This window comes from Daphnia pulicaria, chromosome 4 (assembly GCF_021234035.1).
Source record: "Daphnia pulicaria isolate SC F1-1A chromosome 4, SC_F0-13Bv2, whole genome shotgun sequence".
NCBI lineage: Eukaryota > Metazoa > Arthropoda > Branchiopoda > Diplostraca > Daphniidae > Daphnia > Daphnia pulicaria.
The window spans coordinates 14,603,016-14,629,750 of record NC_060916.1 but is presented as its reverse complement, the minus strand read 5'-3'; the positions used below and the strand labels follow the sequence as shown (position 1 = coordinate 14,629,750).

The 26,735-nt window shown below is 40.6% G+C and overlaps 4 protein-coding genes and 3 long non-coding RNA genes across 8 annotated transcripts; 4 read left to right on the top strand and 3 right to left on the bottom strand.

Annotated features, from left to right (window-relative positions):
* Positions 1-970: 970 nt before the first annotated feature.
* LOC124338294 (chymotrypsinogen 2-like) lies at positions 971-9,717 on the bottom strand. 2 transcript variants are annotated; one of them, XM_046792426.1, is made up of 7 exons: positions 9,017-9,717; positions 8,673-8,945; positions 8,454-8,572; positions 8,245-8,375; positions 1,479-1,759; positions 1,294-1,408; positions 971-1,212 (listed from the first exon to the last, which is right to left on the bottom strand). In XM_046792426.1, exons 2-7 carry the CDS (start codon positions 8,907-8,909, stop codon positions 1,058-1,060), a joined length of 1,038 nt encoding a protein of 345 aa, XP_046648382.1. In that variant the 5' UTR covers positions 8,910-8,945; positions 9,017-9,717; the 3' UTR covers positions 971-1,057. The 2 variants fall into 2 exon arrangements, with proteins under 2 accessions (XP_046648382.1, XP_046648381.1); XM_046792425.1 differs by having other exon boundaries at positions 8,673-8,943; positions 9,025-9,717.
* LOC124338360 (trypsin-1-like) lies at positions 9,717-11,163 on the top strand. The gene is made up of 6 exons (XM_046792506.1): positions 9,717-10,072; positions 10,176-10,291; positions 10,356-10,485; positions 10,571-10,852; positions 10,922-11,006; positions 11,072-11,163. Exons 1-6 carry the CDS (start codon positions 9,848-9,850, stop codon positions 11,161-11,163), a joined length of 930 nt encoding a protein of 309 aa, XP_046648462.1. The 5' UTR covers positions 9,717-9,847.
* Positions 11,164-18,226: 7,063 nt separating this feature from the next.
* On the top strand, positions 18,227-18,943 carry LOC124337759 (serine protease SSP1-like). The gene is made up of 4 exons (XM_046791784.1): positions 18,227-18,430; positions 18,539-18,663; positions 18,733-18,859; positions 18,902-18,943. Exons 1-4 carry the CDS (start codon positions 18,227-18,229, stop codon positions 18,941-18,943), a joined length of 498 nt encoding a protein of 165 aa, XP_046647740.1.
* Positions 18,944-19,168: 225 nt separating this feature from the next.
* LOC124338446 lies at positions 19,169-19,409 on the top strand. The gene is made up of 2 exons (XR_006917844.1): positions 19,169-19,255; positions 19,334-19,409. It is a non-coding gene; the product is annotated as an uncharacterized LOC124338446 (long non-coding RNA).
* LOC124338377 lies at positions 19,327-21,410 on the bottom strand. Its single transcript, XR_006917756.1, has 5 exons — positions 21,286-21,410; positions 20,894-21,220; positions 20,739-20,821; positions 19,566-20,636; positions 19,327-19,458 (listed from the first exon to the last, which is right to left on the bottom strand). It is a non-coding gene; the product is annotated as an uncharacterized LOC124338377 (long non-coding RNA).
* On the top strand, positions 21,119-21,744 carry LOC124338440. Its single transcript, XR_006917839.1, has 3 exons — positions 21,119-21,209; positions 21,299-21,451; positions 21,717-21,744. It is a non-coding gene; the product is annotated as an uncharacterized LOC124338440 (long non-coding RNA).
* A 1,181-nt stretch (positions 21,745-22,925) lies between these two features.
* Positions 22,926-24,341, bottom strand: LOC124338345. Its single transcript, XM_046792491.1, has 4 exons — positions 23,768-24,341; positions 23,423-23,586; positions 23,176-23,341; positions 22,926-23,101 (listed from the first exon to the last, which is right to left on the bottom strand). Exons 1-4 carry the CDS (start codon positions 23,856-23,858, stop codon positions 22,989-22,991), a joined length of 534 nt encoding a protein of 177 aa, XP_046648447.1. The 5' UTR covers positions 23,859-24,341; the 3' UTR covers positions 22,926-22,988.
* Between the last annotated feature and the right edge of the window lie 2,394 nt (positions 24,342-26,735).

The following is a 26,735-nucleotide window of genomic DNA, read 5'->3' as shown; positions in this document are numbered from 1 at the left end:
GGAAAAGGTTACAATTTAGTGCAAACTGCCATGCATCGACAAGGGGATAAATAATGCTAGCAGGAAGTAAAAATTCACAATCTTTTTATTCTATTTAAGCTCCCATAGCCATCCCATTTTTATTCGAGTGGAGTAGTGGAGAGCATGGAAAGCTGCGACACCAACGTTCACATTTTAACGATGATCACATTTTTGTGATTTTATTTCGTGCATCCACGTCCCAAAAAGTTATCGTTCCCTTTTTCTTTGTTTTTAATTATTTATCTCCTTTTTGAAACTTGGATCATGCTTGCTTTTAAAGGTTGTAAACGAGAACGAAGCAGACGACACTGATCGTCCAATTAGCAATTCTTAAGATATCGATTAGAAATTATTATTAAAAATCGATCCCCCTTAAATCCAAATCGCAAAAAAAGATAAAAGCGGTTTAATCGCCAGCGAAAATTCACTTAAACCAAAAAATTCTTAATTTATCAAAAATTATGTCTTTGACGGAAATCAGAACATTGGCGACGGCGAGAACCACTTCCAGAAGTCTATTATTTTACGGCTTTGCGGGTGATGTTTATAATAACGATTAGATATACCATTAATTTACCATGTTCCATTACCGCAATAATTTCCTATTATCGAGTTGCGGGGGTTCAAATTTCTCATAAAATTCTATATGAGAAATCGCAGCCAAAGCGGAAGTTTATTGATTGATAAGCGTTTAAACGGCTGGAGTCGTTCATCAAAGTGCTGCAAACAAAGTTCGTTGGTTAATGGGAAGATGGCCTTGATGATTTTGACCTTCTCTTTTCCTCAATATTGGAAAAATCTTTCGTGATCCCCGCATAGTAGCCTAAACGGGAAGGAAGTGATGAGAAAGGAAATATCCTTTTCTTCAATCAATGTCCCTGTTGCCCTCGTGAACGTCTTGCAACAATTTCACCTGCAAAATCGACTTTACAACAACGACAATAAGACGTCAGCATTGTGTGATTTATTTGGCGGATCTCTCAACGTTATAGTTGCTGATTCAACAAATGAGAATGAAAAAGAAGAACGAATCACTTCAAACGCGTCGTCCAATCGCATTCATTCTTATTGAATTTGGTCTAGATTGTTTAGATGACAGGCGCTTCATTTCTTTCTTGATCCAGGGCAGGAACGATGTCACTCGAGTGTAAACGTCCGGTACGTGGCCTATACTCTGCTGCGCACCGCAGACTATAAATGTATATATGATAAACCAATAAATTATCAAACTGTGATGTCAAAATCGATTGGAAAATCATCTTAATCACGTACAGCCCCAGCTGGCGATCCCGACTTGAATCCACTGGCATTTCTGATTGATGTCGTTGGCCTCGTTGGTGTTGTCCAGTATGTCCGTTTCTATGACCAATGGACTTCCATTATCACCCTGTCAAACGGGACGCCAAATTCGGCACTTATTGCTCTGCGACTGTCATTCCTATTACGTAAAGACTTACAAAGCAAAAGTGTTTGCCGCGTCTGTAGGTGCACACATTATGGTTGAAAATTTTTGTATCTCCGTACAATTTCTGACATTGCGAGTTGGAGATGATCTTCTTGACGGCGTGGTGGAGGACTTCCGACCCTCCTTCATCTTCTCCCGTATCACCCCATCCTTTGACGATGGCCAATTCGCCTTCGTATTGGTCGTTGGATTCCGGCGGAGGCAAACAAATGGGAGAAATTGTCTCGGTGAACTTGACGGGCGACTTCAGCGTCAGGATGGCGATGTCGTTGGTGTTGAGGCGATAATGCGTTTACACATAAGCTTACGACGGTATTGGGTTTCACTTTAGTGTACTACATTGTTACAAATTAGAATACAGTAGGATAATTTGTTAGAACATACCATAGGCTGTAGTAGTTTGGAGAACAAAAATTCAAGATAGAGTAGGACCACTAAAACGAGGAGTAGGACACCATATATAGAGGGTAGAGAAGACATAAGGTAAGTCTAAACAGAATCCATCAGTATCCTTGCGTCAACGGGTTTCGGCAACTCGTTATCTTCTGTTGCTTGATTCTTAACACCTGGTCTAACGGGAGATTAAGGAGTTGAGGTCTTAAGCCCCGTTGACAATGAGAGAAAGAAAACAAAATTAATTAATACGGAAAACAGGTAAGTTTCCTTCACAACTGTACTTGAGTGACATGACATGAAAAATAAAATTAGTAAATGTTCTGTGGAGAGTGACAATGAGAGAAAGAAAACAAAAAAAATTATTTAGTACGGAAATAGGTAAGTTTCCTTCACAACTGTACTTGTGTGGCATGACATAAGTTCAAAATAATTCGTAAATGTTCGGTGGAGAGTTGTCTATTCTATACCTGGTCTGACTTTGTAGTCTGTGCCTGGGTTGATTTAATAAATTTAGGAGAGAAAAAAAACGTAAAGAGGGGAGAAAACAAAGAGGCTAGGAACAATGAGTGATGTAGGTATTTGAGGATTGAGCCTGGTCTAAAATTATAGTAGTCTCTTTTCCAGGCATGCATGTAATTTTTAAACATAAGACATTTTATATATTCTGCTCAAGTCTTGTCCCTTCAAAGCCATTTGTTTACTTACTCTATTACTTCTTTCACTCCGATCAGGTTGCGAAATTTTTCAAAGTCCTTTTTTCCAAGGGGTTTTGTGAACATATCAGCCAACTGATTTTCAGTTGGTATATTGCGTAGGATAAGGGTTCCCTGCTCCTGCTGCTCACGGATAAAAAAATATTTGGTGTGAATATGTTTTACCCGTTGATGGTTTTCTGGATTTTCTATAATGCTGATCGCACATCGGCTGTCACAGTAGATTGGAATTTGCCCGACATCGATTTTGAGTTCGCCCAAAATTGTCTTCAGCCAGATGGCTTCTCTGGATCCCTCTGAGGCAGCATAGATCTCAGCATCAGTTGTCGATAATGCCGTAGCGCGTTGTCTCTTGCTTCCCCATGAGATTGGCCCACCAAAAAGCTGGAATAAGATCCCGGTGGTTGATTTCCGTGCAATGAGGTCCATAGCAAAGTTTGCGTCGGTAAAACCTTGTAGGGGTGACTGCTCTCTGTTCGCCATCTCGCCTCCGTAACGGATGCCAAAGTTGCCGGTCCCAGCAAGATAGGAAAAAATTAGTTTTACCGCTTCCCAATGTCCTGGTCCAGGATTGGAGACATAAGCTGCGACTTGGTTAACTGCCAGCGCTATATCAGGACGGCTCATGGCCATCAGATACATTAAAGATCCAAGGGCTTCTCTTACTGGGGTGGCAGCCATTTTGTTGCGGTCGTCTTCTGATTTCGGTGTCATCATTGGAGATGGTCTGTTGTCTTTGTTGGCGGGAATTGGCGAGGGGTGGCAATCTACCATGTTGTATCGTCTAAGCATCTTTGCAATAAAATCACTTTGATTAATATACAGGAAGCGGTTCGGCCTATCGCGGGTGATGTCGAGGCCGATGAATCGGCTTGCCGGTAGATCTCTAACTTGAAAGTGGGTGCGGAGATACTGTAAGATGGCGTCGATAGCACTGGTTCTGTTGCTGCACAGGAGGCCATCATCTACATAGATGATAAGGATTGTGTATTCTCCATCTAACCCGAAACGGTAGTAGACGCAAGGGTCGGATTTGCAGCGGATGAAGCCATATTTCGTGATGAAGTCGTCGAATTTTTCAAACCAACATCTTGAAGACTGCTTTAACCCATAGAGGCACTTGAGTAATTTGCAGACTTCATCTTCTCTGCCCGGCAGTGCATACCCCTCTGGCTGTAGCATGTAGATCTCTTCTTTGAGGTCCCCGTAGAGAAATGCGGTCTTGATATCCAGCTGGACCATTTCAAGGTCTTTGGCTGCTGCTATTGACAGGACGAGACGAATTGAATACTGTTTCACGACCGGAGAATATGTTGCAAAGTAGTCGATCCCGTAAAGTTGTGCGTAGCCACAAGCAACAAATCGGGCTTTGTACCTCGCTGCTGCTCCCTTGTGGGCTGGTTTGAAATCAAGGACCCATTTTCCCTTGATGGCCTTCCGGTTCTTCGGAAGTGGAACGATCTGCCACGTCTTGTTGTCCATGATGGAGTCGTATTCGTCTTGGATCGCAGCTTTCCACTTCTCAGATTCTGGGCAAGTCAAGGCATCATTATAATTAATAGGGACGTATGGTTCCAGAAGTAAGGCGCTAGTTGGTTGGAATGATTCTCTGTTGATGTCGTAGTCCAGCGTGAGTTCTTTGAATGCCTCTTCAGTGACTGTGTCAACAGTTTTGTCGTCGACCACAGCAGACATCCCTTTGAAACTTTTTACCTTGATGTATTTAGGGTTGAGCATACGAGTCGATCGTCGAAGTCCTACTTCTGAATCAGTTTGGATCTGTTGTAGTTGGTTGGTTGGTACTTCAATCTGCTGTGCTGGCCCATCAATCTCCATGCGTTCTCTTCCAGTCGTCTCATCTTCATTTCCTTCGGTGGTAGGTGTACGCTGTTCATCTACTTCCGTTGTTGTAATAGCTCCGCCAGGGGGAATGTAATCGGTTTGGGCATCACGAATAGGAGGTTCTTCAGCTGCATGTGGATTCACTTGGTCATCCCCTTCAGTCATGATTTCATCTTCATTCTCTGTCGTTCTAATATTTGCGCGAGCCGGTTCAATTTTCTGGTCAGTGAAAGGATCAATCTGAATTTGAGAGTCTATTAGTAAGTCAATTGCATTCGGAAAAGGAATTTCTCCCTCGTATCCTCTCAATTCGTCAATGATGACGTCCAGACTAACTACTACCTTTCGTTGTGTTGGGATATATACACGGTAGGCCTTGGAAGACTCGCAGAAGCCCACTAGAACTCCTTCAATGCATTTCGGTTGGAATTTGGTTCGTTTTACATCCGGAACGTGGACGAAGGTTCTTGATCCAAAGATTCGAAGGTGTGATAAATTCGGTTTTGTTCCATTCCATTTTTCAAACGGGGATGAAGTTGACTTGCTTGACGGGATCCTTTTTAAAATGTAGGTCGCGTATGCAACGGCCTCTGCCCAGAGGCTAGGTGGTAACTTGCTTCTGCTCGCATACAGCATTGATCTTGCCATCTCCACTACAGTCCTATTCTCCCGTTCGGCCACTCCGTTCTGTTGTGGTGTGTATGGGGCGCTCGTTTCATGGAAGATTCCTAGTTCAGTCAATCTGTTACTTTGCCTCGCACTTACGTATTCTGCAGCATTGTCCGATCGTAAGACTTTAATCTTGTATCCAGTTTGAGTCTCCATCTTTATCCTGAATGATTCGAAATGATCCGGGATTTCTGACTTATTCTTCATAAAATAGACGTCGAACCATTCCGTCCATTCATCTTTGAATAATGCGAAAAATCGGGCTCCCCCCAACGAAGCGTTGGACATCGGACCGCAGTAGTCGGTGTGTACTCGGTCCCCACAGGCCTGGGCCGCATGTGTGCTGGGATGGTTGTAGGATGTCTTGTGCATTTTTCCTTGGGCACACCCGAAACACTTGTAGATTATTTCTCTAAATGTCTTCCATTCTTCTTCTGTAAATTGAAAAATGTTGAGCCCGTCAACCAGTACTTGTGTCGCCATCCGTTTTAAATTCTTGAAATTCACGTGGCCTAGTCGCTGGTGTAGTATTTCAGGGGAGACTCTTTGGCCCGTTGATGTTGCAGCTGCAGCGTGGTCGATGTTCACTTTCGATCTGATCTTGAGGTGGTACATAGTACGAGCTGCACGTTCACCCTTCACGAAGATGTTGCCGTCAGGGCTCAAAATGTTTACACTAGTGCCAGTGAAGACAGCTTTCATGCCCGCTTCTGTGGCAGAGCCAATAGAGAATAGATTGGTACCTAACTCAGGTACATGCAACACTGGTGAGATAACTCGTTCCAGTTCATTCTAAAATAAAGTAGGAGAAATTGGGATTCAGTAATGGATCATCTGGACTTTATACATTTATACGGATAGGTGTGGTTGTACCTCAGTAATGACTCTTACACTTCCCTGTCCGTGTACAGGGAGAGATGTGCCTCCAATTCCCGTGACCATCCAGGAACCGAGTTCAATAGGCTGGTAATCCATTAGTAGTGACAGTTGGTCTGTCATGTGGGAGGTCGCCCCTGAGTCTGCAAACCAGTCGAAGACACTTCTGGCTAAGTAACATGCAGAAGCGGGGTAGCCAGAGTCTTTCTTAGTGAAATGTTCTTTTGCGAGTGTGCGGGCGGAAATCAATTTCCTACAGTCAACCGTGTGGTGGGAATCTATTTCGCAATAAATGCAGTTCCAGATTTTCTGGGGGGTTTCTAGATTGGCGCCTTCTTGTTTTGTGGCATGTTGATTAACACCACCACCTCTAGGCCCTCCATAATTGCCACGACCACCGCGTCCTCTAAAGCCGCCACGTCCTCGGCCTCTTTGGCCTCCTCTATTTGTTGCATAATGGGCGTTATCAACCCTGGATTCTATTCGTTAAGAAGGGAGTTGATTTTTAGTATGAATGGATACTTGACTTCGGTTCGAGAGAAAATTAAAATCATACCGGGAACTGTGGCTTGGAATGCGACTGAGTTGGTAGGTGGTGCTGGGGTCTGTACTGCATAGGATGCCACGACTCCCTCTTCAGCTATCAGTCGTTGAGCTAAATTATCGATGGTTTTCTCGTCTCTAGGGACATTGGTCCATGCTGAACGGACATGTCGGTAACTCTCAGGTAGTGTTTGCAACATCCTATTGATGATGTATTTGTCTTGCAGGGGACTGCCCATCTCTCTTAGTTTGTTAGCATCGTTCATGATACAGTTGATGTGATATCTAATATCCTTTCCTGCATTTGATTTCGATAGAGCGAAAGTTGTTTGAATTGTATCGATTAATGTGTATGATTAGGATAGACCTGGATTGTGTTGATAATTGAAGATTCTAGTGATGAGTTGTTGTTCAATCTCATCAGCTTGGGCAGCGAATAGGGTGCTGATTTTTACCCACATTTCTCTGGCTGTTGGCAGCCCGTAAAGGTTTTGCTTCTGACTAGGATCGATGGAAATCAAAATTGAATTTCGAATGATGATGTCTTTTTGATTCCACAGGTCGATGGCTGCCTGATTGGTGATTGCATTGTCTGCGTTTCTGGCCTGAATAGGATAATATAGTTGTTTTAGTTCCTTGAATGGAATTGGAATAATGTGCAGGCAAATGTCTTGATTGACAATGTTTACGTGTCGATTTGATTGATATTTGATTTTTGTCTAATTTGAGTTAAGACACTAGATATGTTGCATGTGGTGTACGACTGAGTTCCAAAGCGAGAGAGAAATAGGAATAAATTAAATTTAGTTTTACTCAAGTGAAGTTATTACTTAGGAAGAGAGGAGAAAGTACCAAGGGGGAAATGAGTTAAATGTGTGTGTGTGGGACCTTTGACTAGACAGAATTGTCTGTACATGTGGTATCGCTTTGGGTGTAACTTTAGGTGGTCACCAATGCAACATATTTCGTGTTTAAATCAATAAGTCACTATGCATGTTAGAGTAAAATTTGCTGTAGTAACTGTATAGGTACATGCATAGGAGAGGAGAAGAAAAAAAAGTTTACCACATTGGGTCGGGCTAAGATGTCACCGCCAGCAGTTGGTTCAATCAAGTGCTTGAGACCATGCTGTTCTAGAATGCCTAGGAACTCGTATTTCCAGTCGAAGTGGTTGGTGCCATCAAATTTCACAATGTGGGCCATGTCTTTGAGACAGTTTCCCACTGGGGCGTTGTTCGCCATGATTAGTACTACAATTCGAGGGAAAGAAGAAAAAATTGTAATTTGTTCTCACAGATTCAGCTAATACGTAACACTGGGCCCATAACCTGTTGAGGCGATAATGCGTTTACACATAAGCTTACGACGGTATTGGGTTTCACTTTAGTGTACTACATTGTTACAAATTAGAATACAGTAGGATAATTTGTTAGAACATACCATAGGCTGTAGTAGTTTGGAGAACAAAAATTCAAGATAGAGTAGGACCACTAAAACGAGGAGTAGGACACCATATATAGAGGGTAGAGAAGACATAAGGTAAGTCTAAACAGAATCCATCAGTATCCTTGCGTCAACGGGTTTCGGCAACTCGTTATCTTCTGTTGCTTGATTCTTAACAGTTGGCCTAATTTGTTTAACAATCATCTCCGTTATTATAGATCAATGGATAATTAACTGGCACAGCAGCATTCAATTGTAGCCTACATAATACACTCACCAATTCTGTCCTATCGTAATCTTCGTGGATTTTGATTCGGACGATGGTTTTCGTTAACTGGGCGTCGCTGCTCGTATCGTTGATGAAGTGGGCACCCAAAGCGACTTTGATCCATTTAGTTGGGTATGCCCTATTATATATTAACAACCATCTCAAAAGTTAAACCGAACCGATCTATAATATGATAACATTCTGAGTTTGATATTACTTGTGGTTTTCTTCAACACAATGGGCAGCTGTCAAGATGTGACTTGGACTAATTAAAGATCCCCCACATTGGTAGTCAAACTTTCCTTGAGTTTCATTATTAAACTTTAATAACGCCACCTAAAATATTATGAAATGGCGTTTGAGTCTCATCATTTTTAATGAGCTGATGGATAAGTATGATGGCGTTCCTTATTGGAATTTTCAATTGTCAACTCACCATATAGGGGTACTCGTTCTCTAAAGTGACGTCACTGTTAACCATTCTCGTCTGATGGCTGTCGCTTTCCTCTAATTGTTCCGCTGCTGTCTGCCATTCATTTCTGGTTTCATCCGAAGTTGGCGCAAACCTTTCGGTTTTCGGGACTCTGCTATTGCCACTAGCTGGGCCAGAGTAAAACAGCAGAACGACCGCTAGAAAGAAGACGGCGGTTCTTGACGGAAAATACTGGGCCATTTGTTTGAGGAATATAACCAAAGGTGAACAAACACTAAAGTGTTGTAAGGATCAACAAAAAAACAAACGCTATAGCTACGTATAATTTAAGAAATGTATAAATGAACTAAATTACCCTGTCGGAATTTGAAACAAACTCGTTCAATCGGTTGCTGAACAATCTCTGGCGCAACAGCCTACTTCCACAATGACTATAGCTGCCACCACTTTTAAATAATGTCTGCGCAATTTCCAGGAAAAGCCAACGCCCCAATAACTCGAAAGGATATGATTGCGGTATATTAATGGATCGGTTCGTTATAACAATCAGCTCATATAGGCCTAGTTACACTTTCAATGGAAGTGGTTACACATACTATGAAATCTAAATCCAATATAATTAACACAACTGGACGCCTTTGAAATAATTAATCGGCTTCTTATTCATCTGTTGTATTTCAGCAACTATAACGTTGCAAATAAATCACGCAAAGTTTTTGTGAAATGTTGGAAGTTTAAGAAGTTCACCGCCGGGGCACAAGGAATAAAAGTTTGAACGGTAAAAATTGTGTTGTTTTTATCTCGAGTTGGCTGGTGTAGATTGTGGAACCACTTCCCGAAATGAATAATTTCGAGTTGATAATTATAATTGCTAAAGGTATATAATGAACTCTTTCGACCACACTGTGCAGCACCACAGTTATTTCCTTTCGTGTTGCGGGATAACATTTTCCTGGAAATTATTCATATCAATAAAAAAAAACAATAAAAACAGGAATTTGTTACAGGCCTAATAGTGATTGAAAAGTGATAAACGTGAGAAGTTTAGTCAATTTTGACGAGGGTAAATTATTTCGTAATTTAAGCAATTCTTATTTCTCTCACGTGTTCAGCTTGTCGGGCCTTTTCAACACTTGATTAATTATCTTTATAGTGCATCAAAAAATATTATTTAGAAAATGAGCCGATTACGCCAGTCTGGGACCGCCATTCTCTTTTTAGTGGCCGTCCTGTTGTCTTACTCTGGCCCAGCCGAAGGCGGCCAAAACGCGAAAACATTTCCGTCAACTCTGAACGACACCGGAAGTAAGTGGCAGACTCTTGAGGAATTTGGGGAAGAAAGTAACGAGGAGATGCGAATGGTCGGCAGTGTCGTCGCTCAACGGAATCAGTACCCCTACATGGTGAGGTCAAATTTCAAATTTCAAACATCAGGAACTATGTTATAAAAATGTATTAAAAAATTTATATCCACCTGTTGATCAAAATTAAATTTTTTGGACTCAGGTATCATTGGGGCTTGAACGCAATGGCCGCGTTTATAAATCCTGTGGTGGCTCACTAATCAGCATGAATGAAATCCTGACAGCTGCTCATTGTGTCACCGAAAAAGGATTTACAAAGTACCGATTCGATTATTAGTAATTAATTTCTCATCTCTTATTTCTTCTTTCCTTTTGATTTTAGACTAAAAGACCCGGAGAATTGGATCGTTCTACTGGGCGCCCACGAACTGAGCGGAAGGCGGAACGACGCCCAACTGTCAATCAAAGTCGTCAAAATCAAAATCCACGAGAAATACAATCCCAACAATTATGTAACAATTGCAACTTTATCAATTGATTCGATCTGTTGCACGCAAATTTCATGAGATTTAAATTTATTTTTTAAATCATTTACAGTTCAACGACATCGCCATCCTAATGCTGGGCCATCACGTCAAGTTCACCGAATCCATCTCGCCCGTCTGTTTGCCTCCGGATGGATCCGCCGATAGTTACGACGGCAGGGAGGTGTACGCCAAGGGCTGGGGACACACGCAAGAAAAAGGAACCGCCTCAGATTTCCTTCGGCATGTCACTAAAATAGTTGTTCCTACCGAGACATGCCGGCGAGTTTTCAAATCCTTCGAGTACCAAGATCACATGATGTGCGCTTACGAGCCCGGAAAAGGAACTTGCCAAGTAAGTGAATGGGCTAACAATAATATTTAAAAGGTTTTAAACTGAGTTGATTATTTGGTGTTATGACAGGGCGATAGTGGCGGTCCGCTCGTCGTCAAATCGACTGGACCGAAATGCAAATATGAACAAGTTGGGATCGTCAGCTGGGGAATCGGTAAGACAAATTCGACGTGATTCATTCATTCAATGACTTTTGAAATTTATTGGGAAAAATAACAGGATGTGCTAGAAGTGGATACCCAGGCGTTTTCATGAGAGTGACGTCATTCCTGCCCTGGATCAAGATGAACAGATTGAACACGCAATGGTAAACCACTACGGCTTATATAATACTTAGCTAAAGAATTCTGGTGGATATGATTGACACTGATGGGTGTTAATGTGGAATACATTTGACCTTCGTGAAACACTTGTTGGTATCCTTCACTCGCGTTACATTGTCAAATTAAATTTCAAACACTCTGGAATAAATCAGCGCAGCACTTTGAATGCACACCAACAATTTTTGAACAACACAACTTTTATGTCTGAAATAGGGCTGAGATCGACACTCCGATTTTCCATTTATTGTCATTCTTTTTATACGAAATCAACAAAGTGAAAGAAAGAAAGGTCGCCGATGAATGGGAAGATGACGACGTTCAAGGACAGCCGTTGTCAGAATTTTTCCATGAAACGAATTGTCATCTCATTATTTTATCTGCTGGTTCCATTCGACTATATCTTGTAGTATTAGTTATACAATGTCCTATAGTCAAACACTACACATTCGGGAAACACTTGGCAATCTGCTATCTGGACACCCTTTTAAGGTCTGATTCTGATTGCACCGAATTTTGCCTCGATCCAAATCTGAAAGAGGGGTTTCACTTAGGCTATTAGTCCTCTTACATAACTTTTGGACGACGGCAATAAACGTTCAAGGACAGGAAAGTTGCAAAAACCAACATCGAGAATGAATAAGAGAACCGAGCAAAATAATATCAAAGTTAAATATAACGCTATAATGGGCGTGCACCGCGCGATGTCCATCAACTTTTCAAGGTTTTTTCTTGATTTTCGTTGTAATCAGACGGAAGAAGAGGCTTCCATAGTGGCCGACTTTTCTCCAATCTTGATTCAAATGACTTCATTACATCGATTCCATCCGCCCGTAAGTGTATCCGGCTGACTATCGAGTTTTGTATTTAATACACTCATCGCTAAATGAAATAATTCAACTCTATCAGTTCGAAATGAAAAAATCTCGTATTAAAAAAAACAGCGTGAGGTTTTCACCGCAGATTTCGTGTGGTACAATATCAAGAACAATAAGTCGACGAGTGATTTGCGAACTATAACAAACATTTTTTTGGCAAATCAACGTAGACATTTCTGTGTAATAGTAAAAGGAATCATTGTGTTTCCTAACAACGGAGCACGACATTTAAATGTAACCATATGTTATTGCTATTACGTTATTGGGATAAAACCAATTTTTTATGATTGACGTGCACGAAACGATGTCCAGATAGGGTCCGTGTTTTCTCGCTGCAGTTCCTGTTGATTGACAAATCAGTTTTTAGAATAAATCAAATGAAGAAACAGCTTACTAAATAATAATAAAATTACTCAGAATCGTCGAAATGATGGAGGACTTTTCGAATGTGTCTTCAAAATTCTGAAAGTGTTGGAGGATCACTTTGTTCTTGGAAAATAAGCAATTCATAATGCCGACAATCATGGTGTCAACCTTTTCCATAACCTCCGGCTTCAAAGTACAAATTAAGCTTTCTTCCTAATTATATAAAATAATAGTCAAGAATTAAAAACAAATATATGTATCATTCGCCGATAAACAGACTTATAGTTAGTAGTTCTTCAAGTTTACCAAGTGTGAACTATATCCTTGTCTCCAGAGAACGAGATCCTCCACCAGGTTGAACCTCAAGACGCTGTCAATCGGGAAATATTTGTAGTTGAATCCGCACACGACGTGGGGATCCAGTGGCCATCCGTTTGAAAATCTTCTCTGAATTGACAACCATCAAAGCTTAATGTAATAAAAGAATGCATTATTTATAACAATCAATGATCACCAAAAGAGCTCTCCCCTGTCGACTGATTATACAATACTAATAAGACAAGTTTATGCGTCATAGATTTCCAGTATAAGGTACGTGCTGATGGTCAAAGTTGTTCAATGTTTTCCTTACCATTGTCCATCACTTGGCGGTGCTGCTGAAGCTGAGTGTGCCTTGGCGGTGGTTGCTGAACCCCATACAATATGTACAATATGTAAAATCGGTCTTGACTGGAGCACGCTAAACGAGCAACTGTACCTCGCTGAAGTTGGACACCTGATTAAAACTTAATTGGGCAAGAAAATTTTGGAGTTCCCCCCCCCCCCCCCCCCCCCAAAAAAAAAAGAACTGCAATTTTTAGAAAAAAAGTGAACAAAAACATATATCGACCTGCTGATGGTGCGTGTTATGCATATCTTTCAAAAGATCCGCATTTCCCCAGCAGCATTGGAACCGATTGGAACCCAAAACCGAATTCCTGGAAATTTCTGAACCGTCTGTATGTATAACTCGACTGCTTTTGTCCTTTGACGTAGAAACGTATAATATAAATTGTCTCCCGGTGAATGAAAAGTTAACACTTACTTTTTTGAATCCAATTAAGAGCGCATAGACTCTAAAAATCTTGGAAATGAAATAAAAATATAGCGACCTGTTAGCATAGAATGGAGCTGCAGGTGAGACTTGCTCTGTTTTGTGTTCGGTTTTTTTTTTTTTTAAACTTTGGGTTGTTGAGTCAACTTGATATTAATGGAGGGGAAAACGACAGCAGCCAATGCTCGCGAAAAAAAAGTGAAAAATAAACACAAAACGATTCTCGAAAAAACCGAAAAAGGAAATTCCATCAGCCACACCCAGCAGCAAGGGAAAGAGTATCAGAAAATGAATATGCGATAGCGAACTTATTGCTGTGCTGTGCACACAAACGTTTCCGGGAATTTCTCTCGTTTTCTCTCATTTTTTCGGTGCTGAATTTGATCAGCAGCGATGGAATTGAAGTCTTCCTGGCTTTTTTAAAAAGTATTTGTTATTTTTGTCACCGCTAAAACAGAATAATCTTATGTAACGAATGTAAATTGTGTCAAAGAGTATAAAGCAATGGGACTGACTGACGGAGCGGCAAATGCCAAATGAAAATCGAAACTTGAAGAGGTGATGTGGGGTACGCGCCTGGCTCGAGGGAACCAATCAATTCATTTGGAAAGTCGCGTTCTTGATCGACTTTTTTGTTTTCGGCGGTTTTTCCCGTTTCGTTTGTTTTTTTTAAATTTGGTCTGATGATTTCGGATTCTTTCCAAGTCCACAAGATTCGAGTTCTCACCTTTATTCGCAACACGTTCGCCCAAAATGCCAAGATCTAGTTTCAGTCGTTTATACAAGTTGCTAAACTCGTATTGAATTTCATCGATTCAACGATTTGGCTGATCAATCGCTTGTTGTCGAATAGATCGAATTTCTTTTAGAGCACGTGCAGAATAAATTCCTCGCCAAGGTGAAACAAGTTTCTTAAGAAACGGGTGAAATAGATTTGCATATTGATTATGTTTAATAGCAGCAAACGTGAGCGAAGAACCCACCCAACTCTATTCCGAAAACGTGTTGTCTCACTTCAATTTGAGTGAGGTAAAAACTTAAATGCAAAAATTCATGATCGAACAAGGCTTGTAGTAAAAAACCAAAAAAAAAAATTCAAATCTAGAAATGTGATTGTTTTTTTGGTCAGGATAGTTGCTTTTCCTTTTTTTTATTTCTATTTTTTGCCCTTACTGTATACGAGCGTTCTGGACATCATATGTTTACTGATCTTTTTTTTGGAAATGATGTATTTATCCTTGAATGAATGAGCTGTACTACTTGCGCAGCACTTTGACTGCGCACTAAAACAATGAAATAAGGCTAAGATCGACACTCCGATTTTCCATTTATTCTCATTCTTTTTATACGAAATCAACAAAGTGAAAGAAAAAAGGTCGCCGATGAATGGGAAGATGACGACGTTCATCAAAGACAGCCGTCACCAAAATATTTTCGAATGTCAAAGATGAAGAGAAACGCGCAATTTTAATTTTGTCCTCCGACAAAAATGATGGGCGTCGTCCATCGAACCCCACCTTCTTTTGTTCTTTAACTGAGAATCCAAGGATCTTTTTGGGTGGTAGTCAAACGGGGCAGGAAGAGTGAGAAACTTTCTTTAATGGCCGGCTTTTCCTTTTTATTTTTCAAACGACGTTTCAAATAAAAATGTTTGGAGTAAATAATAATTTTATACAATTGTTATATCAATTTATCTGCTGGTTCCATTCGACTATCTTGTGCTAGTTACCATGTTCTAGTCAAACACTAAATATTCGGGAAACACTTGGCAATCTGCTATCTGGACAACAACAGAAATGATGCCGACATTAAAACCAAATTCAATCAGAATTAATACAATCGGATGCATTTTGAATAACTATTTGGGCTCTCGATTTTGTGAATTGTTGGTAGTTGAAACGAGGGCACAAGGAAAAAGATTGAAGGGCGAAAAATTGTGTTGTTGTTATCTCGGGTTGTTGGCTTCTGGTGTCGAACCGCTTCCAGAAATGAATATTTTGAGCTGATAATTGATTGAGCTAATTAATTGCTAAAGGCAAAGGAGTAGCTAAATAAGTAGGTTGGGCCGCACTACACGCAGTACCGCAATTATTTCCTGCGTAACGGGATTGCATTTTCCTGGCAAAAAGAAAAGAAAAGAAATTTGGTTACGTAGTGATTGAAAAACGGTCAACGGGAGAAGTTGAGTCAAATTTTGACAAGATTTCTTAATTTATAGGTTATTTATTTTTATTCCTCTCCCATATTCAACTTGTTAGAACCTTCCAGCACTTAACTGATTCTCTTGAGAGCATTCAAAAATTTTTCCTTTAAAAAATGAGACGATTACGCCAACAGTCAGGGACCTCCATCCTCTTTTTAGTGATGGCTGTTCTGCTGTCTTATCCGGCCCAGCCGAAGGCGGCCAGAAAACAAAAAAATTTCTTTCAGATTTGAACGATGTCGGAAATGAATGGCAGACACCCGAAGAAATGCCGGAGGAAGGAGGTAACGAGGAGATGAGAATGGTCGGCAGTGACGTTGCTCAACCGAATCAGTGGTGATGTCAAATATTAAACTGTTAAATACATCAGGAAAAATGTTATAACAATTTATTGAAAAATTAATATCCACCTGTTAATCCAAATGTAATTTTATTCCGGCACAGGTATCATTGGGGGTTGAACGCAATGGCCGTGTTTATAAATCCTGCGGTGGCTCGATAATCAGCAGGAATGAAATCCTGACAGCTGCTCAACTGTATCACCGAAAAAGATTCTACCAAGTACCGGTTTGAACTCGAACCCCCTGATTAATAGTTAAATGATTTCCAATCTCCTTTTTTCCTCTCGTTCCTTTTGATTTTAGACTAATTAACCTAGAGGATTGGATCGTCCTACTGGGTACGCACGAACTGAGCGGAAGTCGGAACGACGCTCAACAGTCAATCAAAGTTGCCAAAATCAAAATCCATGAGAACTACAATCCGGAAGATTAGGTGAGAATTGTGACTTCACTTGCCGCCCCCAAATACATTAGTCGTGCGATCTTGTCTCCGGTATATACTTGTCGATAACATATCCGGGCGTCTTCGATCGTTGAATGGTGACGCAGGCGTCGTTTTTCTCGATGGACCACCACCACTGGTCCGTTTCGAAAACCACGTAACCGCGTGATGGAGGACGAGTTGCGTGACTTGCGCACATTGCTCAGCGGATTCGTGTAATACTTCACCTCTAAAATCTTCTCTGTGTCATCCACCAATTTGCCAAGTCTCTCACGCAGTTCGGCATCCGTTATGAAATAGTCCTTTCCCTCGGGCTAATCCGCTTCAGGATCGAAATCTCATTTTCCGATGTGCACCAGACGATGTTGATGTAACCGAGCCCATGTTCACTGTAAAAAAAAATATCTAGGCTTTAATTTCACTCGCATCAAATTGATTGACAAATTGTTATTAAATTTTTTTTGTAAGTCTGGAATTACCTGAGTTGTATTCTTCAATTATGTCTGAATGAAAAAAATACGAAACTATCGTGCAACTTAACTTTGCAACTTTCGATTCGATTCGCGTCCTCGGTTTCAACGTCACCCAGCCCACCGTTCCCGACCGTTCGTGATTTTCATTGATGAGGTTCTTATAGAATTGAAATCGAAGCGGATGTTCCGCTCTGGCCCACAGACCGCCATCAGACTGTCCTCAAGTTCTATCCTCTTCACCATAGCTTGTCGTCCTTGAATCCTTCTGAGGAACCATAAACTCGTTTTTATTACCTTTTTTGTATTGGCGTGCGCATACCGGACACAGCCAAGGCCAGGGAAATACTAGACCAAGACTGCGCTAGACTAAACAAGGAAGGAAGCCGGAGGATGGAATTCTGATTGGACAGTCCGAATTTATTTTTAATGCCAGCGCTCTTTGGAAATCATAACAGTGGAGGGGGAAAAACGGTTCCCGGTTAATATAGTGGGAAGATGGCGATGTTCCAGGACAGCCAGTGCGTAATCTAAAGCAACACAACAGGATAATATACTAAAATAGGAAATAAATGCGTTACTACTGCACAGTGCGGTCCAACAAATATAGTCTTTTTCTATCTTTAGTAGGCCTAAATAATTTAATCAGCTCAAAGGAATTTCTGAAAGTGGTTACACATCCAACCCGAGATTACAACGAAACGATTTTTCACCACTCAATCTTTTCTATTGTGCTCCCGTGAATTTCTTTAACTTCCAACAATGGACGTCACGAAAACAAAGAGACTTTGCTTGATTTATTAGAAGGATCTCAACTTTAGTTGCTGATGCAACAGATTAGTTGTTGCAAATGTGTGAATTCTTGCGACTTTGCGACTCTTTAATTTCCTCTTAAATGTAAACGACAACGACTTACTTGGAAAGCGTCTGTGACGTGTACGCATCAAACGACACAGACACGACTCATCACACAGTAACGATATAGACTGGCCCAGGTTGTGACGTGACGCAAAACGAGAAAGTTATTTGTTGGATGGTGCAATTGGCATTGCATCAGATTTTTTCGTGAAACACCAGCCAAACAATCATTGATCAGTTCAGTCATTGATAAACGCCTGATTGGACGAGTCGAGTCAAATTTCGACAGCGGAACAAGTTACTTAAATTGACGCCTATTGCTGCCATTTCTATTCACAGTTTGCTGAGCCTTCCAGCACTGCAGAATTTTCATATCCTGATGCTTCAACAAAATTATAGAAAAATGGCCAAGCATCTTCCGTTAACAAGAACCGCCATCATCTTTTTAATAGCCACTTTGCTCCTGTTTTACTCCTACTCGTCTAGCGAATACAGTGTCCAGAAAACAACCGGAAATGAATGGCAGGAACCGGAACAATTAGAGGCAAGCGACAGCATGAGAATGACTGACAGCGACGTCGCTAAAGCGAATCAGTACCCCTACATGGTGAGTTGACGATCCAGAGTAATTCCAATTATAGGAACAACGCCATTAAACTTCCGTCCGCCCATTAAAAATAAAAAGGAGACCCTAACGCCATTTAACTCAATTTAGGTGGCGTTAATGATGTTCGATCCTGAAACCGAAGCGTACTCTCAATTTTCCTGTGGACGATCTTTGATTAGTCGAACTCACGTCTTGACAGCTGCCCACTGCGTGTGCGTTGGCGACACAACCGAGTAAATAAAACTTACAATTCAATCTTAAATTAACCGTGGGTTCATCAATTAAATGAGAAATTTTGATAGAGCAATCGAAATTGACCAGTTGGTCTTTTTGGGGGTCCACTTCATCGACGAAACAGACAACGACGCCGAGTCGGTGAAAAACGTCCGCAGGATCAAAATTCACGAGAAATACGATCCCGAAAACTGGGTGAGTGCACATTAGCAGTTATAAAATATGAATTGCCATTAGCAAATTGCCGGTTCTAATAATGTAGATTTTGTGAATCCTTGATTATAGTACAACCTGAGTACAACAACGACATCGCCATCCTGACGCTGAACTCGCCTGTCAAGTACACCAAGAAAGTCAAACCCGTTTGCTTGCCTCCGCAAGGATCCAACGACCAATACGAAGGCGAATTGGCCATCGTCAAAGGATGGGGGGCTACGGGAGAGGACGGAAATAGCTCGCAAGTCCTCCTTCACGCCGAAAAGGCGATCATCTCCAACTCGCAATGTCAGAAAATTCACGCAGAAGCCAAAATCGGCCAAAATCACCACCCGGATGATGTGCGCCTACCGACCTGGCAAAGACTCTTGCCAAGTAAGTCAATGGCGTTTACATTTAAGCGGAAATTAAAAAGTCGCATGCCTAAATTTGGTGTGTATACCATTTGGCCAGGGGGATAGCGGAGGTCCAATGGTGATCGAATCAAACGACCTCGACGAAAACAACACAATCAAAGCTGCTAAACCGGTTGGGAATCGTAAAAAGGATTGCCAATGGATTCAGGCCGGCATCGTCAGCTGGGGAACCGGTGCGTTGGGTTTATTTTTATACATTTCTATTTTCAAGAGTCACTTTGTTATCGAATTGGTTTGTGCATGCAGGATGTGCGACAGAGGGGATATACCTGGCGTTTATGCTAGAGTGACGTCGTTCCTGCCCTTGATCAAGAAAGAAATGACGCCTATCGAATCCAAATTCAATTTCAACAAGAATCAAGGGGTCCGAAACTCGGACAACAATTTGCTTTTATTTTTTATTTCATTTTTATTTCATTGTTTTTTCCTTGCTAGATAGGCTTTCCTTAGAGCAAAAATAAAAGGGTGGGACGGGGAAGTCGTTAAAAATATTGCAAAATTACAGAGAAAAATTTTAAAGAAAAGTCTGTTCAAATACCATGAAGTTTGACTCTATTGGCAACTCACAGAACCGCAACGATTTCAAATGTTTTCGTCGGAGGCAATTAATTCAATATTGTTTTTTCTTACCTTGATTTCGAATTGTATTCAGACGAATATAAGAATATCCAGGCTGGTTACACTGTTTGGCACTTCACTCGTCATCTTCACAAGTCTAGAATTACTCGGGAATTACTTGAGTTGTGATATCCTTTAAATGATGTTTGAATGAAACACGACAATATAAACTTTCGAAACTGATGTCGTGCAACTTTCGATTCGCGTCCTCGGTTTTAACGTCGCCCAGCAACTACTGTCGCATATCCTAAAGTTCGGGACCGTTCGTGATTTTCTTTGATGGAGTTAGCAGAATTGAAATAGAAGCGGCTGTTACGCTCTGGCCCACAAACCGCCATACAGCAGACTGCCAATCAAACAGCTGAGGGTTTATCGCCTCATTGTTTCTTGCTTTCTCGCAGGCATACCAGCAGACAGCTCAAGGCAAGCAGCAAGTTATTTTTAATACTACACGATAAGACTGATGCTAGACAAGACGAAGCCTTGACGCTGAGCACTGTCTCGCCGGCTGGAATTCTGATTGGACACTTTTCTTTTGGGTGATGACGTTCCAGGACAGCCAATGTGGACCTGCAGTAATGCAAAATGAAATAATTGCGGTACAGTGCGGTCCAACGAGTCCTTTGCCTTTAGTTAATAATTATCAGCTCAAAAGATTTCTGGAAGTGGGTCCTCACCAGCCAACCCGAGATAACAACGACCGTTAAATGTTGATCTTGTGCCTACATTGAACAGATGAGAAAGAAGCAGATTAATTGTTACAACTGTGTGAATTCTTTTTGAATTTTGGTAGATTAAAAAAATTGTACCAAACTAATAATTACGTCATCATTTCTTTCTTGATCCAGGACCCGAACGACGTCGCTCGAGGGTATTAAACCCCCCGATAGATTCTTGTTCGCACAAACTAAATGTATAATAAACCAATCAATTATAACAAACTCTCAAAATTGATTCGGAACTCATCTTAATCACGCACAGCCCCAGCTGACGATGCCGACTTGATTCCACTGCCAGCATTCCTGCTGGTTGTACTGGTTCTCTTTAGTAGTTGCGTCACTGTTAATCATTCTCATCTGGCTGTCGCTTTCTTCCGCTAATTCTTTCCTTGTCTGACAGTCATTTCGGGTTGTTTCGTCCAAAGTTGGCGCGAACCTTTCCGTTTTGCGTTTTCGGGACTCGGTTGCCAGCACTAGTGGCTGGGCCGGAGTAAAACTGCAAAACGGCCGCTAGAAAGACGACGGCGGCTCTTGACGGAAGATACTGGGCCATTTATTTGAGGAATAACCAGCAAGGTGAGCAAACACTAAAGTGCTGAAAAGTTCAATAATTTTGCAAAGCTACGTCATCAATTTAAGAAATGTAAATAACCGTTTGTCAGTAGAATTTGAAACAATTTAGTTCAATCGGCCGATGATGAACAATCTCTGGCGCTATACTGCTATACTTCAGCTATGACTGCCACCTCTTTTCAATAATGCATGCGCCATTTCACGGATAAGCCAATCCCACTGTAACTCAAAAGGATATGATTGCGGTAGATTAATAGATAGTTTCGTTATAATAATTGGCTCATAATTATACTTTCAATGGAAGTGGTTACACATAGCCCCCGACATAGCCTACTCGCAATCCCTTCACATCCCTAGAAAATCTAAATCCAATAAGAATTAACACAATTGGACGCATTTGAAATAAATAATGTAAAATCATAGATTTTGTGATGTTTTTGTGAAATGTTGGAAGTTTAAGCGTGTTCGGGGCACAGGGGAAAAGACTGAACGAAAATTATTTTATGACAGGGTGACAGTGGCGGTCCGCTCGTCGTCAAATCGCACAGAGCGAAATGCAGATACGAACAAGCGTAAGCTGAGGAATCGGTAAAATAAATTTGACGTCATTCATTCATTCGAGGATTTTTTTAATTTCTTGGGAATGTTTAAAAATTTAAAGGATGTGCTAAAAATGGATACCCAGGCGTTTTAATGAGAGTCACGTCGTTCTTACCTTGGATCAAGATGAACACGCAGTATAGTTTCTCGTGGATATGATTGACTCTGATGGGTTGTTCATGTGGAATACATTTGACCTTCGTGAAACACTTGTTGGTATCCTTCAATCGCGTCATATTGTCAAATTAAATTTCAAACACTCTGGAAAAAGTCAGCGCAGCACTTTGACTGTACACCAACAACTGTTGAATCAACAAAGTGAAACAAAAAATAGTTCGCCGATGAATGTGAATATGGCAACGTTCAAGGACAGCCGTTGTCAGAATTTTTCCATAAACGAATGTCGATGAAGATGAAAAAGAAAAATGCGCAATTTAAAAAATTTTATCATTTTTATCTGCTGGTTTCATTATTCGACTCTCTTGTAGTAGTTAAACTGTCCTAGTCAAACACTTAATATTCGGGAAACACTTCACAATCTGCTATCTGGACAACAACACTATCTGGACACCTTTTTAAGGTTTGATTTCGATTGGGATTCTGATTGGACCGAATTTCGCCATGATCCCAATCTGAAAAGGTGTGCACGTAGGCCACTAGTAATGTTACATAACTTGGACGACGGAATTTTCCAGGGCAGGAAAATTGCAAGAAACGAACGTCGAGAATGAAGAGAACCGAGCAAAATAATGCCAGACTATCCGTAGTGTATCCAGCTGACGAACGATTTCCTGGCGTCACGACTGAAAAATCGTCGCCCTTTTGACTTGCACGTTGAGAATTCGTGGCAAAATAAAATGACGCGAAAAATCCGCAACTATAGGATTAACGAATCAACATAGCCATTTCTGTGTAATAGCAAAAAGACAAGGGGTCCGCAACTCTAAAAAAGGGAAGAAAACCAAAGAAAAGTAAAGGGAATATTACATGGCTAAAAGAAGGGCACGCGCCAACGACTCCTCATTCCCTCCTCTCCATTGCTACTCTTACCCTTCCTACCCTTTTATTTGCGTTTGAAGGAAAAGCCTAAAAATATCTCAAAAGGAAAAAAGGAAAATAAAGCAAATTTAAGTTGCGGACCATCATTGTGTTTCCTATTAACAACGCCGATGAGCACGACATTTAAATGTAACCATATGTTATTGGTATTATGGTTTTGGGATAAAACCAATTTTTCATGATTGACGTGCACGAAACGACGTCCAGATAGGGTCCGTGTTTTCTCGCTGCAGTTCCTGTTAATTGACAAATCAGTTTTTTAAATCAATCGAATATTAGAGGAACGGCTTATTATTACAAATAGAATTACTCAGAATCGTCGAAATGATGGAGGACTTTTCGAATGTGGCTTCAAAATTTTGAAAGTGTTGGAGGATCACTCTGTTCCTGGAAAACAAACAAACCAAAATGCCGACAATCATGGTGTCGATATTAATCATATTCTCCGGCTTCAGAGTACAAAGTATGCTTTCTTCCTAATTAGATAATAATAGTCAAGAATTAAAAAAAAATAAATATCATTCGATAAACAGACTTTTAAATTCTTAATCTTTTACCAAATGGGAACTATATCCTTGACGCCAGAGAATGAGATCCTCCACCAGGTTAAACCTCAAGACGCTGTCAATCGGGAAATATTTGTAGTTGAATCCGCACTCGACGTGGGGATCCAGGGGCCATCCGCCGGACAACAACGTCATTTTCCGCCTGAAAGTTTTCTCTGAATGGACAAAACAATCAAAGCATAAATAAAATAACACATTTATATCAATCAATTATCAACAAATCCAAAAAAAGCTCTTCCCCTGTCGACTGATTCCAGCAATAAGACGAGTTTTTGCGTCATTTGCTTTGATATTAATAGATTTCATGTAGGCTAAGTTGTTCAATGTTTTCCTTACCATTTTCCATCACTTGTTGAAGTGTGCGCAAGAACAAATGCGCGATGAATGACACAACCTTTTCACGTTGGCGGTGGCTGATGAACTCCATACATATGTATTGAAAAATCGGTCTTGAGTGGAGAACGCTAAACGGACAACTGTACCTCGCTGAAGTTGGCCACCTTGTTAAACTTAATTTTTGGCAAGAAATTTCGGAGTTTCACGATGAATAATTTGCGGAAAAAACGAATAACAATATCGACCTGGGGGTGTTCATTCAAATCTTTTGAAAGATCTGCTCCCTCCCATGGAACCCAAATTCATGGAAATCTCTAACAAAGTCAAAAACTTGTTTTATAGTACGTGTCTCTTGCTTTTTGTTTTCGTTTGTCGATTTGAATTAGTACATAAATTGTCTACCGGTGACTGAAAAATTAATACCAGGTAAACACTTACTTTTTTACTCCAATTAAATGCGCAGACTAGTATCTTGTAAATGAAATAAAATTAGCGACTAGCTAGCATAATAGGCTAGAGCTGCAGGTGACTTGCTCTGTTTTGTTTTTAAACTTTTGTTGTTGAAGTCAACTTTATATTAATTAACGGGAAGGCGACATCATTCTCACAAAAAAAAAGATAAAAAGACACAAACGATTATCAAGATAACCGAAACAGGTAAGGTTATCAGCCACACCCAGCTGCAAGGGAAAGAATAAAAATGGAAATTAACGCGATAGAGGGCTAATTGTGCTTTACATGCACACAGCACGTGCAGCACACAAACGTTTCCGTGAATTAACGCGTGCAATGAAGAGCAACATTTCTCCCATCTTCCTTCATATTTTTCGGTGCTGATCCTTTTATCAGCAGCGATTGAAGACTTAAAAAAGGGCATAAAGTAAGTAATAACTATAATCAGCAAGTATTCCTACTTTAAAAGCGCGTTTTTAAGTAAGAAAAACCTATTTGAAGTATTCCTGGCCTCTTTTTTAAGTAGTTGTTGAATGTAAATTTGTTGTTGAATTGAATTCAAATTGTATTAAAGCGTAAGGGACTGACTGACGGAGCGGCAAATGAAAAACGAAATTTGAAGAGGTGATGGGGTACGCGGGAGTTTTGGACTGGCTCCAGGAAACCAATCAATATAAATCTGGCAAGGCGTTCTTGGTCGATTTTTTCGGCGGTTTTCCCGTTTATTTTGTTTTTCATTTGATTTGATTTTTTATTCCTTCGAAGTCCACAAGATTCAAGTTCTCACCCTTATTCACAGCACGTTCAACCAAATGCAAGATTTCGTTTTTGTCGTTTACAAGTTGCTTAACTAGTTGGAATTCAAGGATGTAACGATTTTGCTCATCAATCGCTCGGTTGTTGTCGAATAGATCGAATGTCTTTTAGAGCGCATGTAGAATAACTTCCTCGTTAAGGTATACATCGAGTTTCTTAAGAAACAGGTGGAATAGATTTACATATTGCATATTTTTAAGGAAATATATGAGCGAATAACCACTGTGGTCAGCCATCACTCAACGCTAAAGATAAGTTGGGAGGAGAGAGGAAACAAAAATCCATGATCGCCGAGACTCGTATGTAAAACAAAGGCAAATCTAGAAATGGTGATTGCCTTTTTGGTAAGTTGCCTTTCTAATTATTATTTTTGAACTTTTGTTTTTGTTTGTTTTTTGTTTGTTTGTTTTTTGGCCTCTGATTAGAGCAGAGTGGGATGAGATCCAGCATTCTGTACCAAAAATGTCCATGAATTTCTAGGCAACATTGTAGATAACAAGCGTTCTGGAGATGTTACAGGAATTAAGAATAGTATTTGTATTATTGCATTATGCTAGTGTGTTTTATGGTTATTTATACTCTAGAAATTAGTTCGTTATTTCTTCACACTTTAATGCATTCGCCATTTAATTCGGACAAGTGTAACGATTTGACAGTAAATGGGAGTACTCCTTGTTTCACACACTGATTGCAAACTAGGTGGTGAGTGGCTCAGCTGGGGGGTATAGGATAACAGGAGAAAGGTGGGAGACATTTTTACGCATTTTTAAAAAAGGAGTTAAGAGTTGAACGTCTGGTTTTGTTTCCAAACCAACCTTGAGACGATTTTTTATTTTTTGGCCAGTTTTCAGGTGATGTGCTGTGATTTAGGAGGTGTTCGTTTCGTCCAGACTGGTGTCTAGCCACAGGGTTTGGTTCGATAAAGGTCAAATCGTCTCCAAAATTGGGCGGATTTCCTCATCTCGTCTTTGGACGGAGCCCAAGAGACGGAATGGAACGAGAATGGAAGGCGAGAATGGATCTAAAGAATGCCTGCTAAATCTCGTCCCACTCGGCTCTTATATAAAAGCCAGAAAGGCAGCTATTCTGACTAGTGATTGTTATTATCGATATATATACTGTAAGTAACCTTCAAGGCGCGTCTTATAATCAAATAAAATATGAATTCGACTATCTAGTGTTAGTTAAGATATCCTAGTCAAACATTAAATTTCGGGCAACACTTCACAGCAATCTGCTATCTGGACAACAACACTATTTGGACACCTTTTTTAGGTCTCATTTTGATGGGATTCTAATTGGACCGAATTTCGCCCTTGATCCAAATCCGAAAAGGGGTTTCACTTAGGCCAGTCCCTGTTACATAACTTGGACGACGGTAATTTTCAAGAGCAGGAAAATTGCAAGAAACAAACGTCGAGAATGAAGAGAACCGAGAAAAATAAATATACACCAAAGTTACATGTATGACGCTATATAGGCGTGGTCCACAACGACCCCAACTTTTCAAGGATCTTTCCTGATTTCCGTGTGGTAATAATTAAAGAAGAGACTACCAAGATGGGCGACTTTTCCGGACTTTTTTCCAATCGATTCCATCCAGATTCCATCCATCCGTAGTGTATCCAGCTGACTATCTAGTGTTGTATTTAATACATCCATCGTCGCTAAATAAAATAATTCAACTCTACCAGTTCAA

What these genes read in the sequence shown, in the direction of transcription:
- LOC124338294 (XM_046792426.1), bottom strand. Translation starts at nt 8,909, where the DNA reads ATGGCCCAGTATTTTCCGTCAAGAACCGCCGTCTTCTTTCTAGCGGTC. An exon ending in AGAACGAGTACCCCTATATG is followed by an intron (nt 8,573 to 8,672) that starts GTGAGTTGACAA and finishes ATAATATTTTAG; the next exon opens with GTGGCGTTATTAAAGTTTAA. An exon ending in CGGGATCGCCAGCTGGGGCT is followed by an intron (nt 1,213 to 1,293) that starts GTACGTGATTAA and finishes ATACATTTATAG; the next exon opens with TCTGCGGTGCGCAGCAGAGT.
- LOC124338360 (XM_046792506.1), top strand. Translation starts at nt 9,848, where the DNA reads ATGAGCCGATTACGCCAGTCTGGGACCGCCATTCTCTTTTTAGTGGCC. An exon ending in AATACAATCCCAACAATTAT is followed by an intron (nt 10,486 to 10,570) that starts GTAACAATTGCA and finishes AATCATTTACAG; the next exon opens with TTCAACGACATCGCCATCCT. An exon ending in GATCGTCAGCTGGGGAATCG is followed by an intron (nt 11,007 to 11,071) that starts GTAAGACAAATT and finishes GAAAAATAACAG; the next exon opens with GATGTGCTAGAAGTGGATAC.
- LOC124337759 (XM_046791784.1), top strand. Translation starts at nt 18,227, where the DNA reads ATGGCCAAGCATCTTCCGTTAACAAGAACCGCCATCATCTTTTTAATA. An exon ending in TGCGTTGGCGACACAACCGA is followed by an intron (nt 18,664 to 18,732) that starts GTAAATAAAACT and finishes AAATTTTGATAG; the next exon opens with AGCAATCGAAATTGACCAGT. An exon ending in AATACGATCCCGAAAACTGG is followed by an intron (nt 18,860 to 18,901) that starts GTGAGTGCACAT and finishes AATTGCCATTAG; the next exon opens with CAAATTGCCGGTTCTAATAA.
- LOC124338345 (XM_046792491.1), bottom strand. Translation starts at nt 23,858, where the DNA reads ATGGAGTTCATCAGCCACCGCCAACGTGAAAAGGTTGTGTCATTCATC. An exon ending in AAGGATATAGTTCCCATTTG is followed by an intron (nt 23,342 to 23,422) that starts GTAAAAGATTAA and finishes TTATCTAATTAG; the next exon opens with GAAGAAAGCATACTTTGTAC. An exon ending in CATCATTTCGACGATTCTGA is followed by an intron (nt 23,102 to 23,175) that starts GTAATTCTATTT and finishes GTCAATTAACAG; the next exon opens with GAACTGCAGCGAGAAAACAC.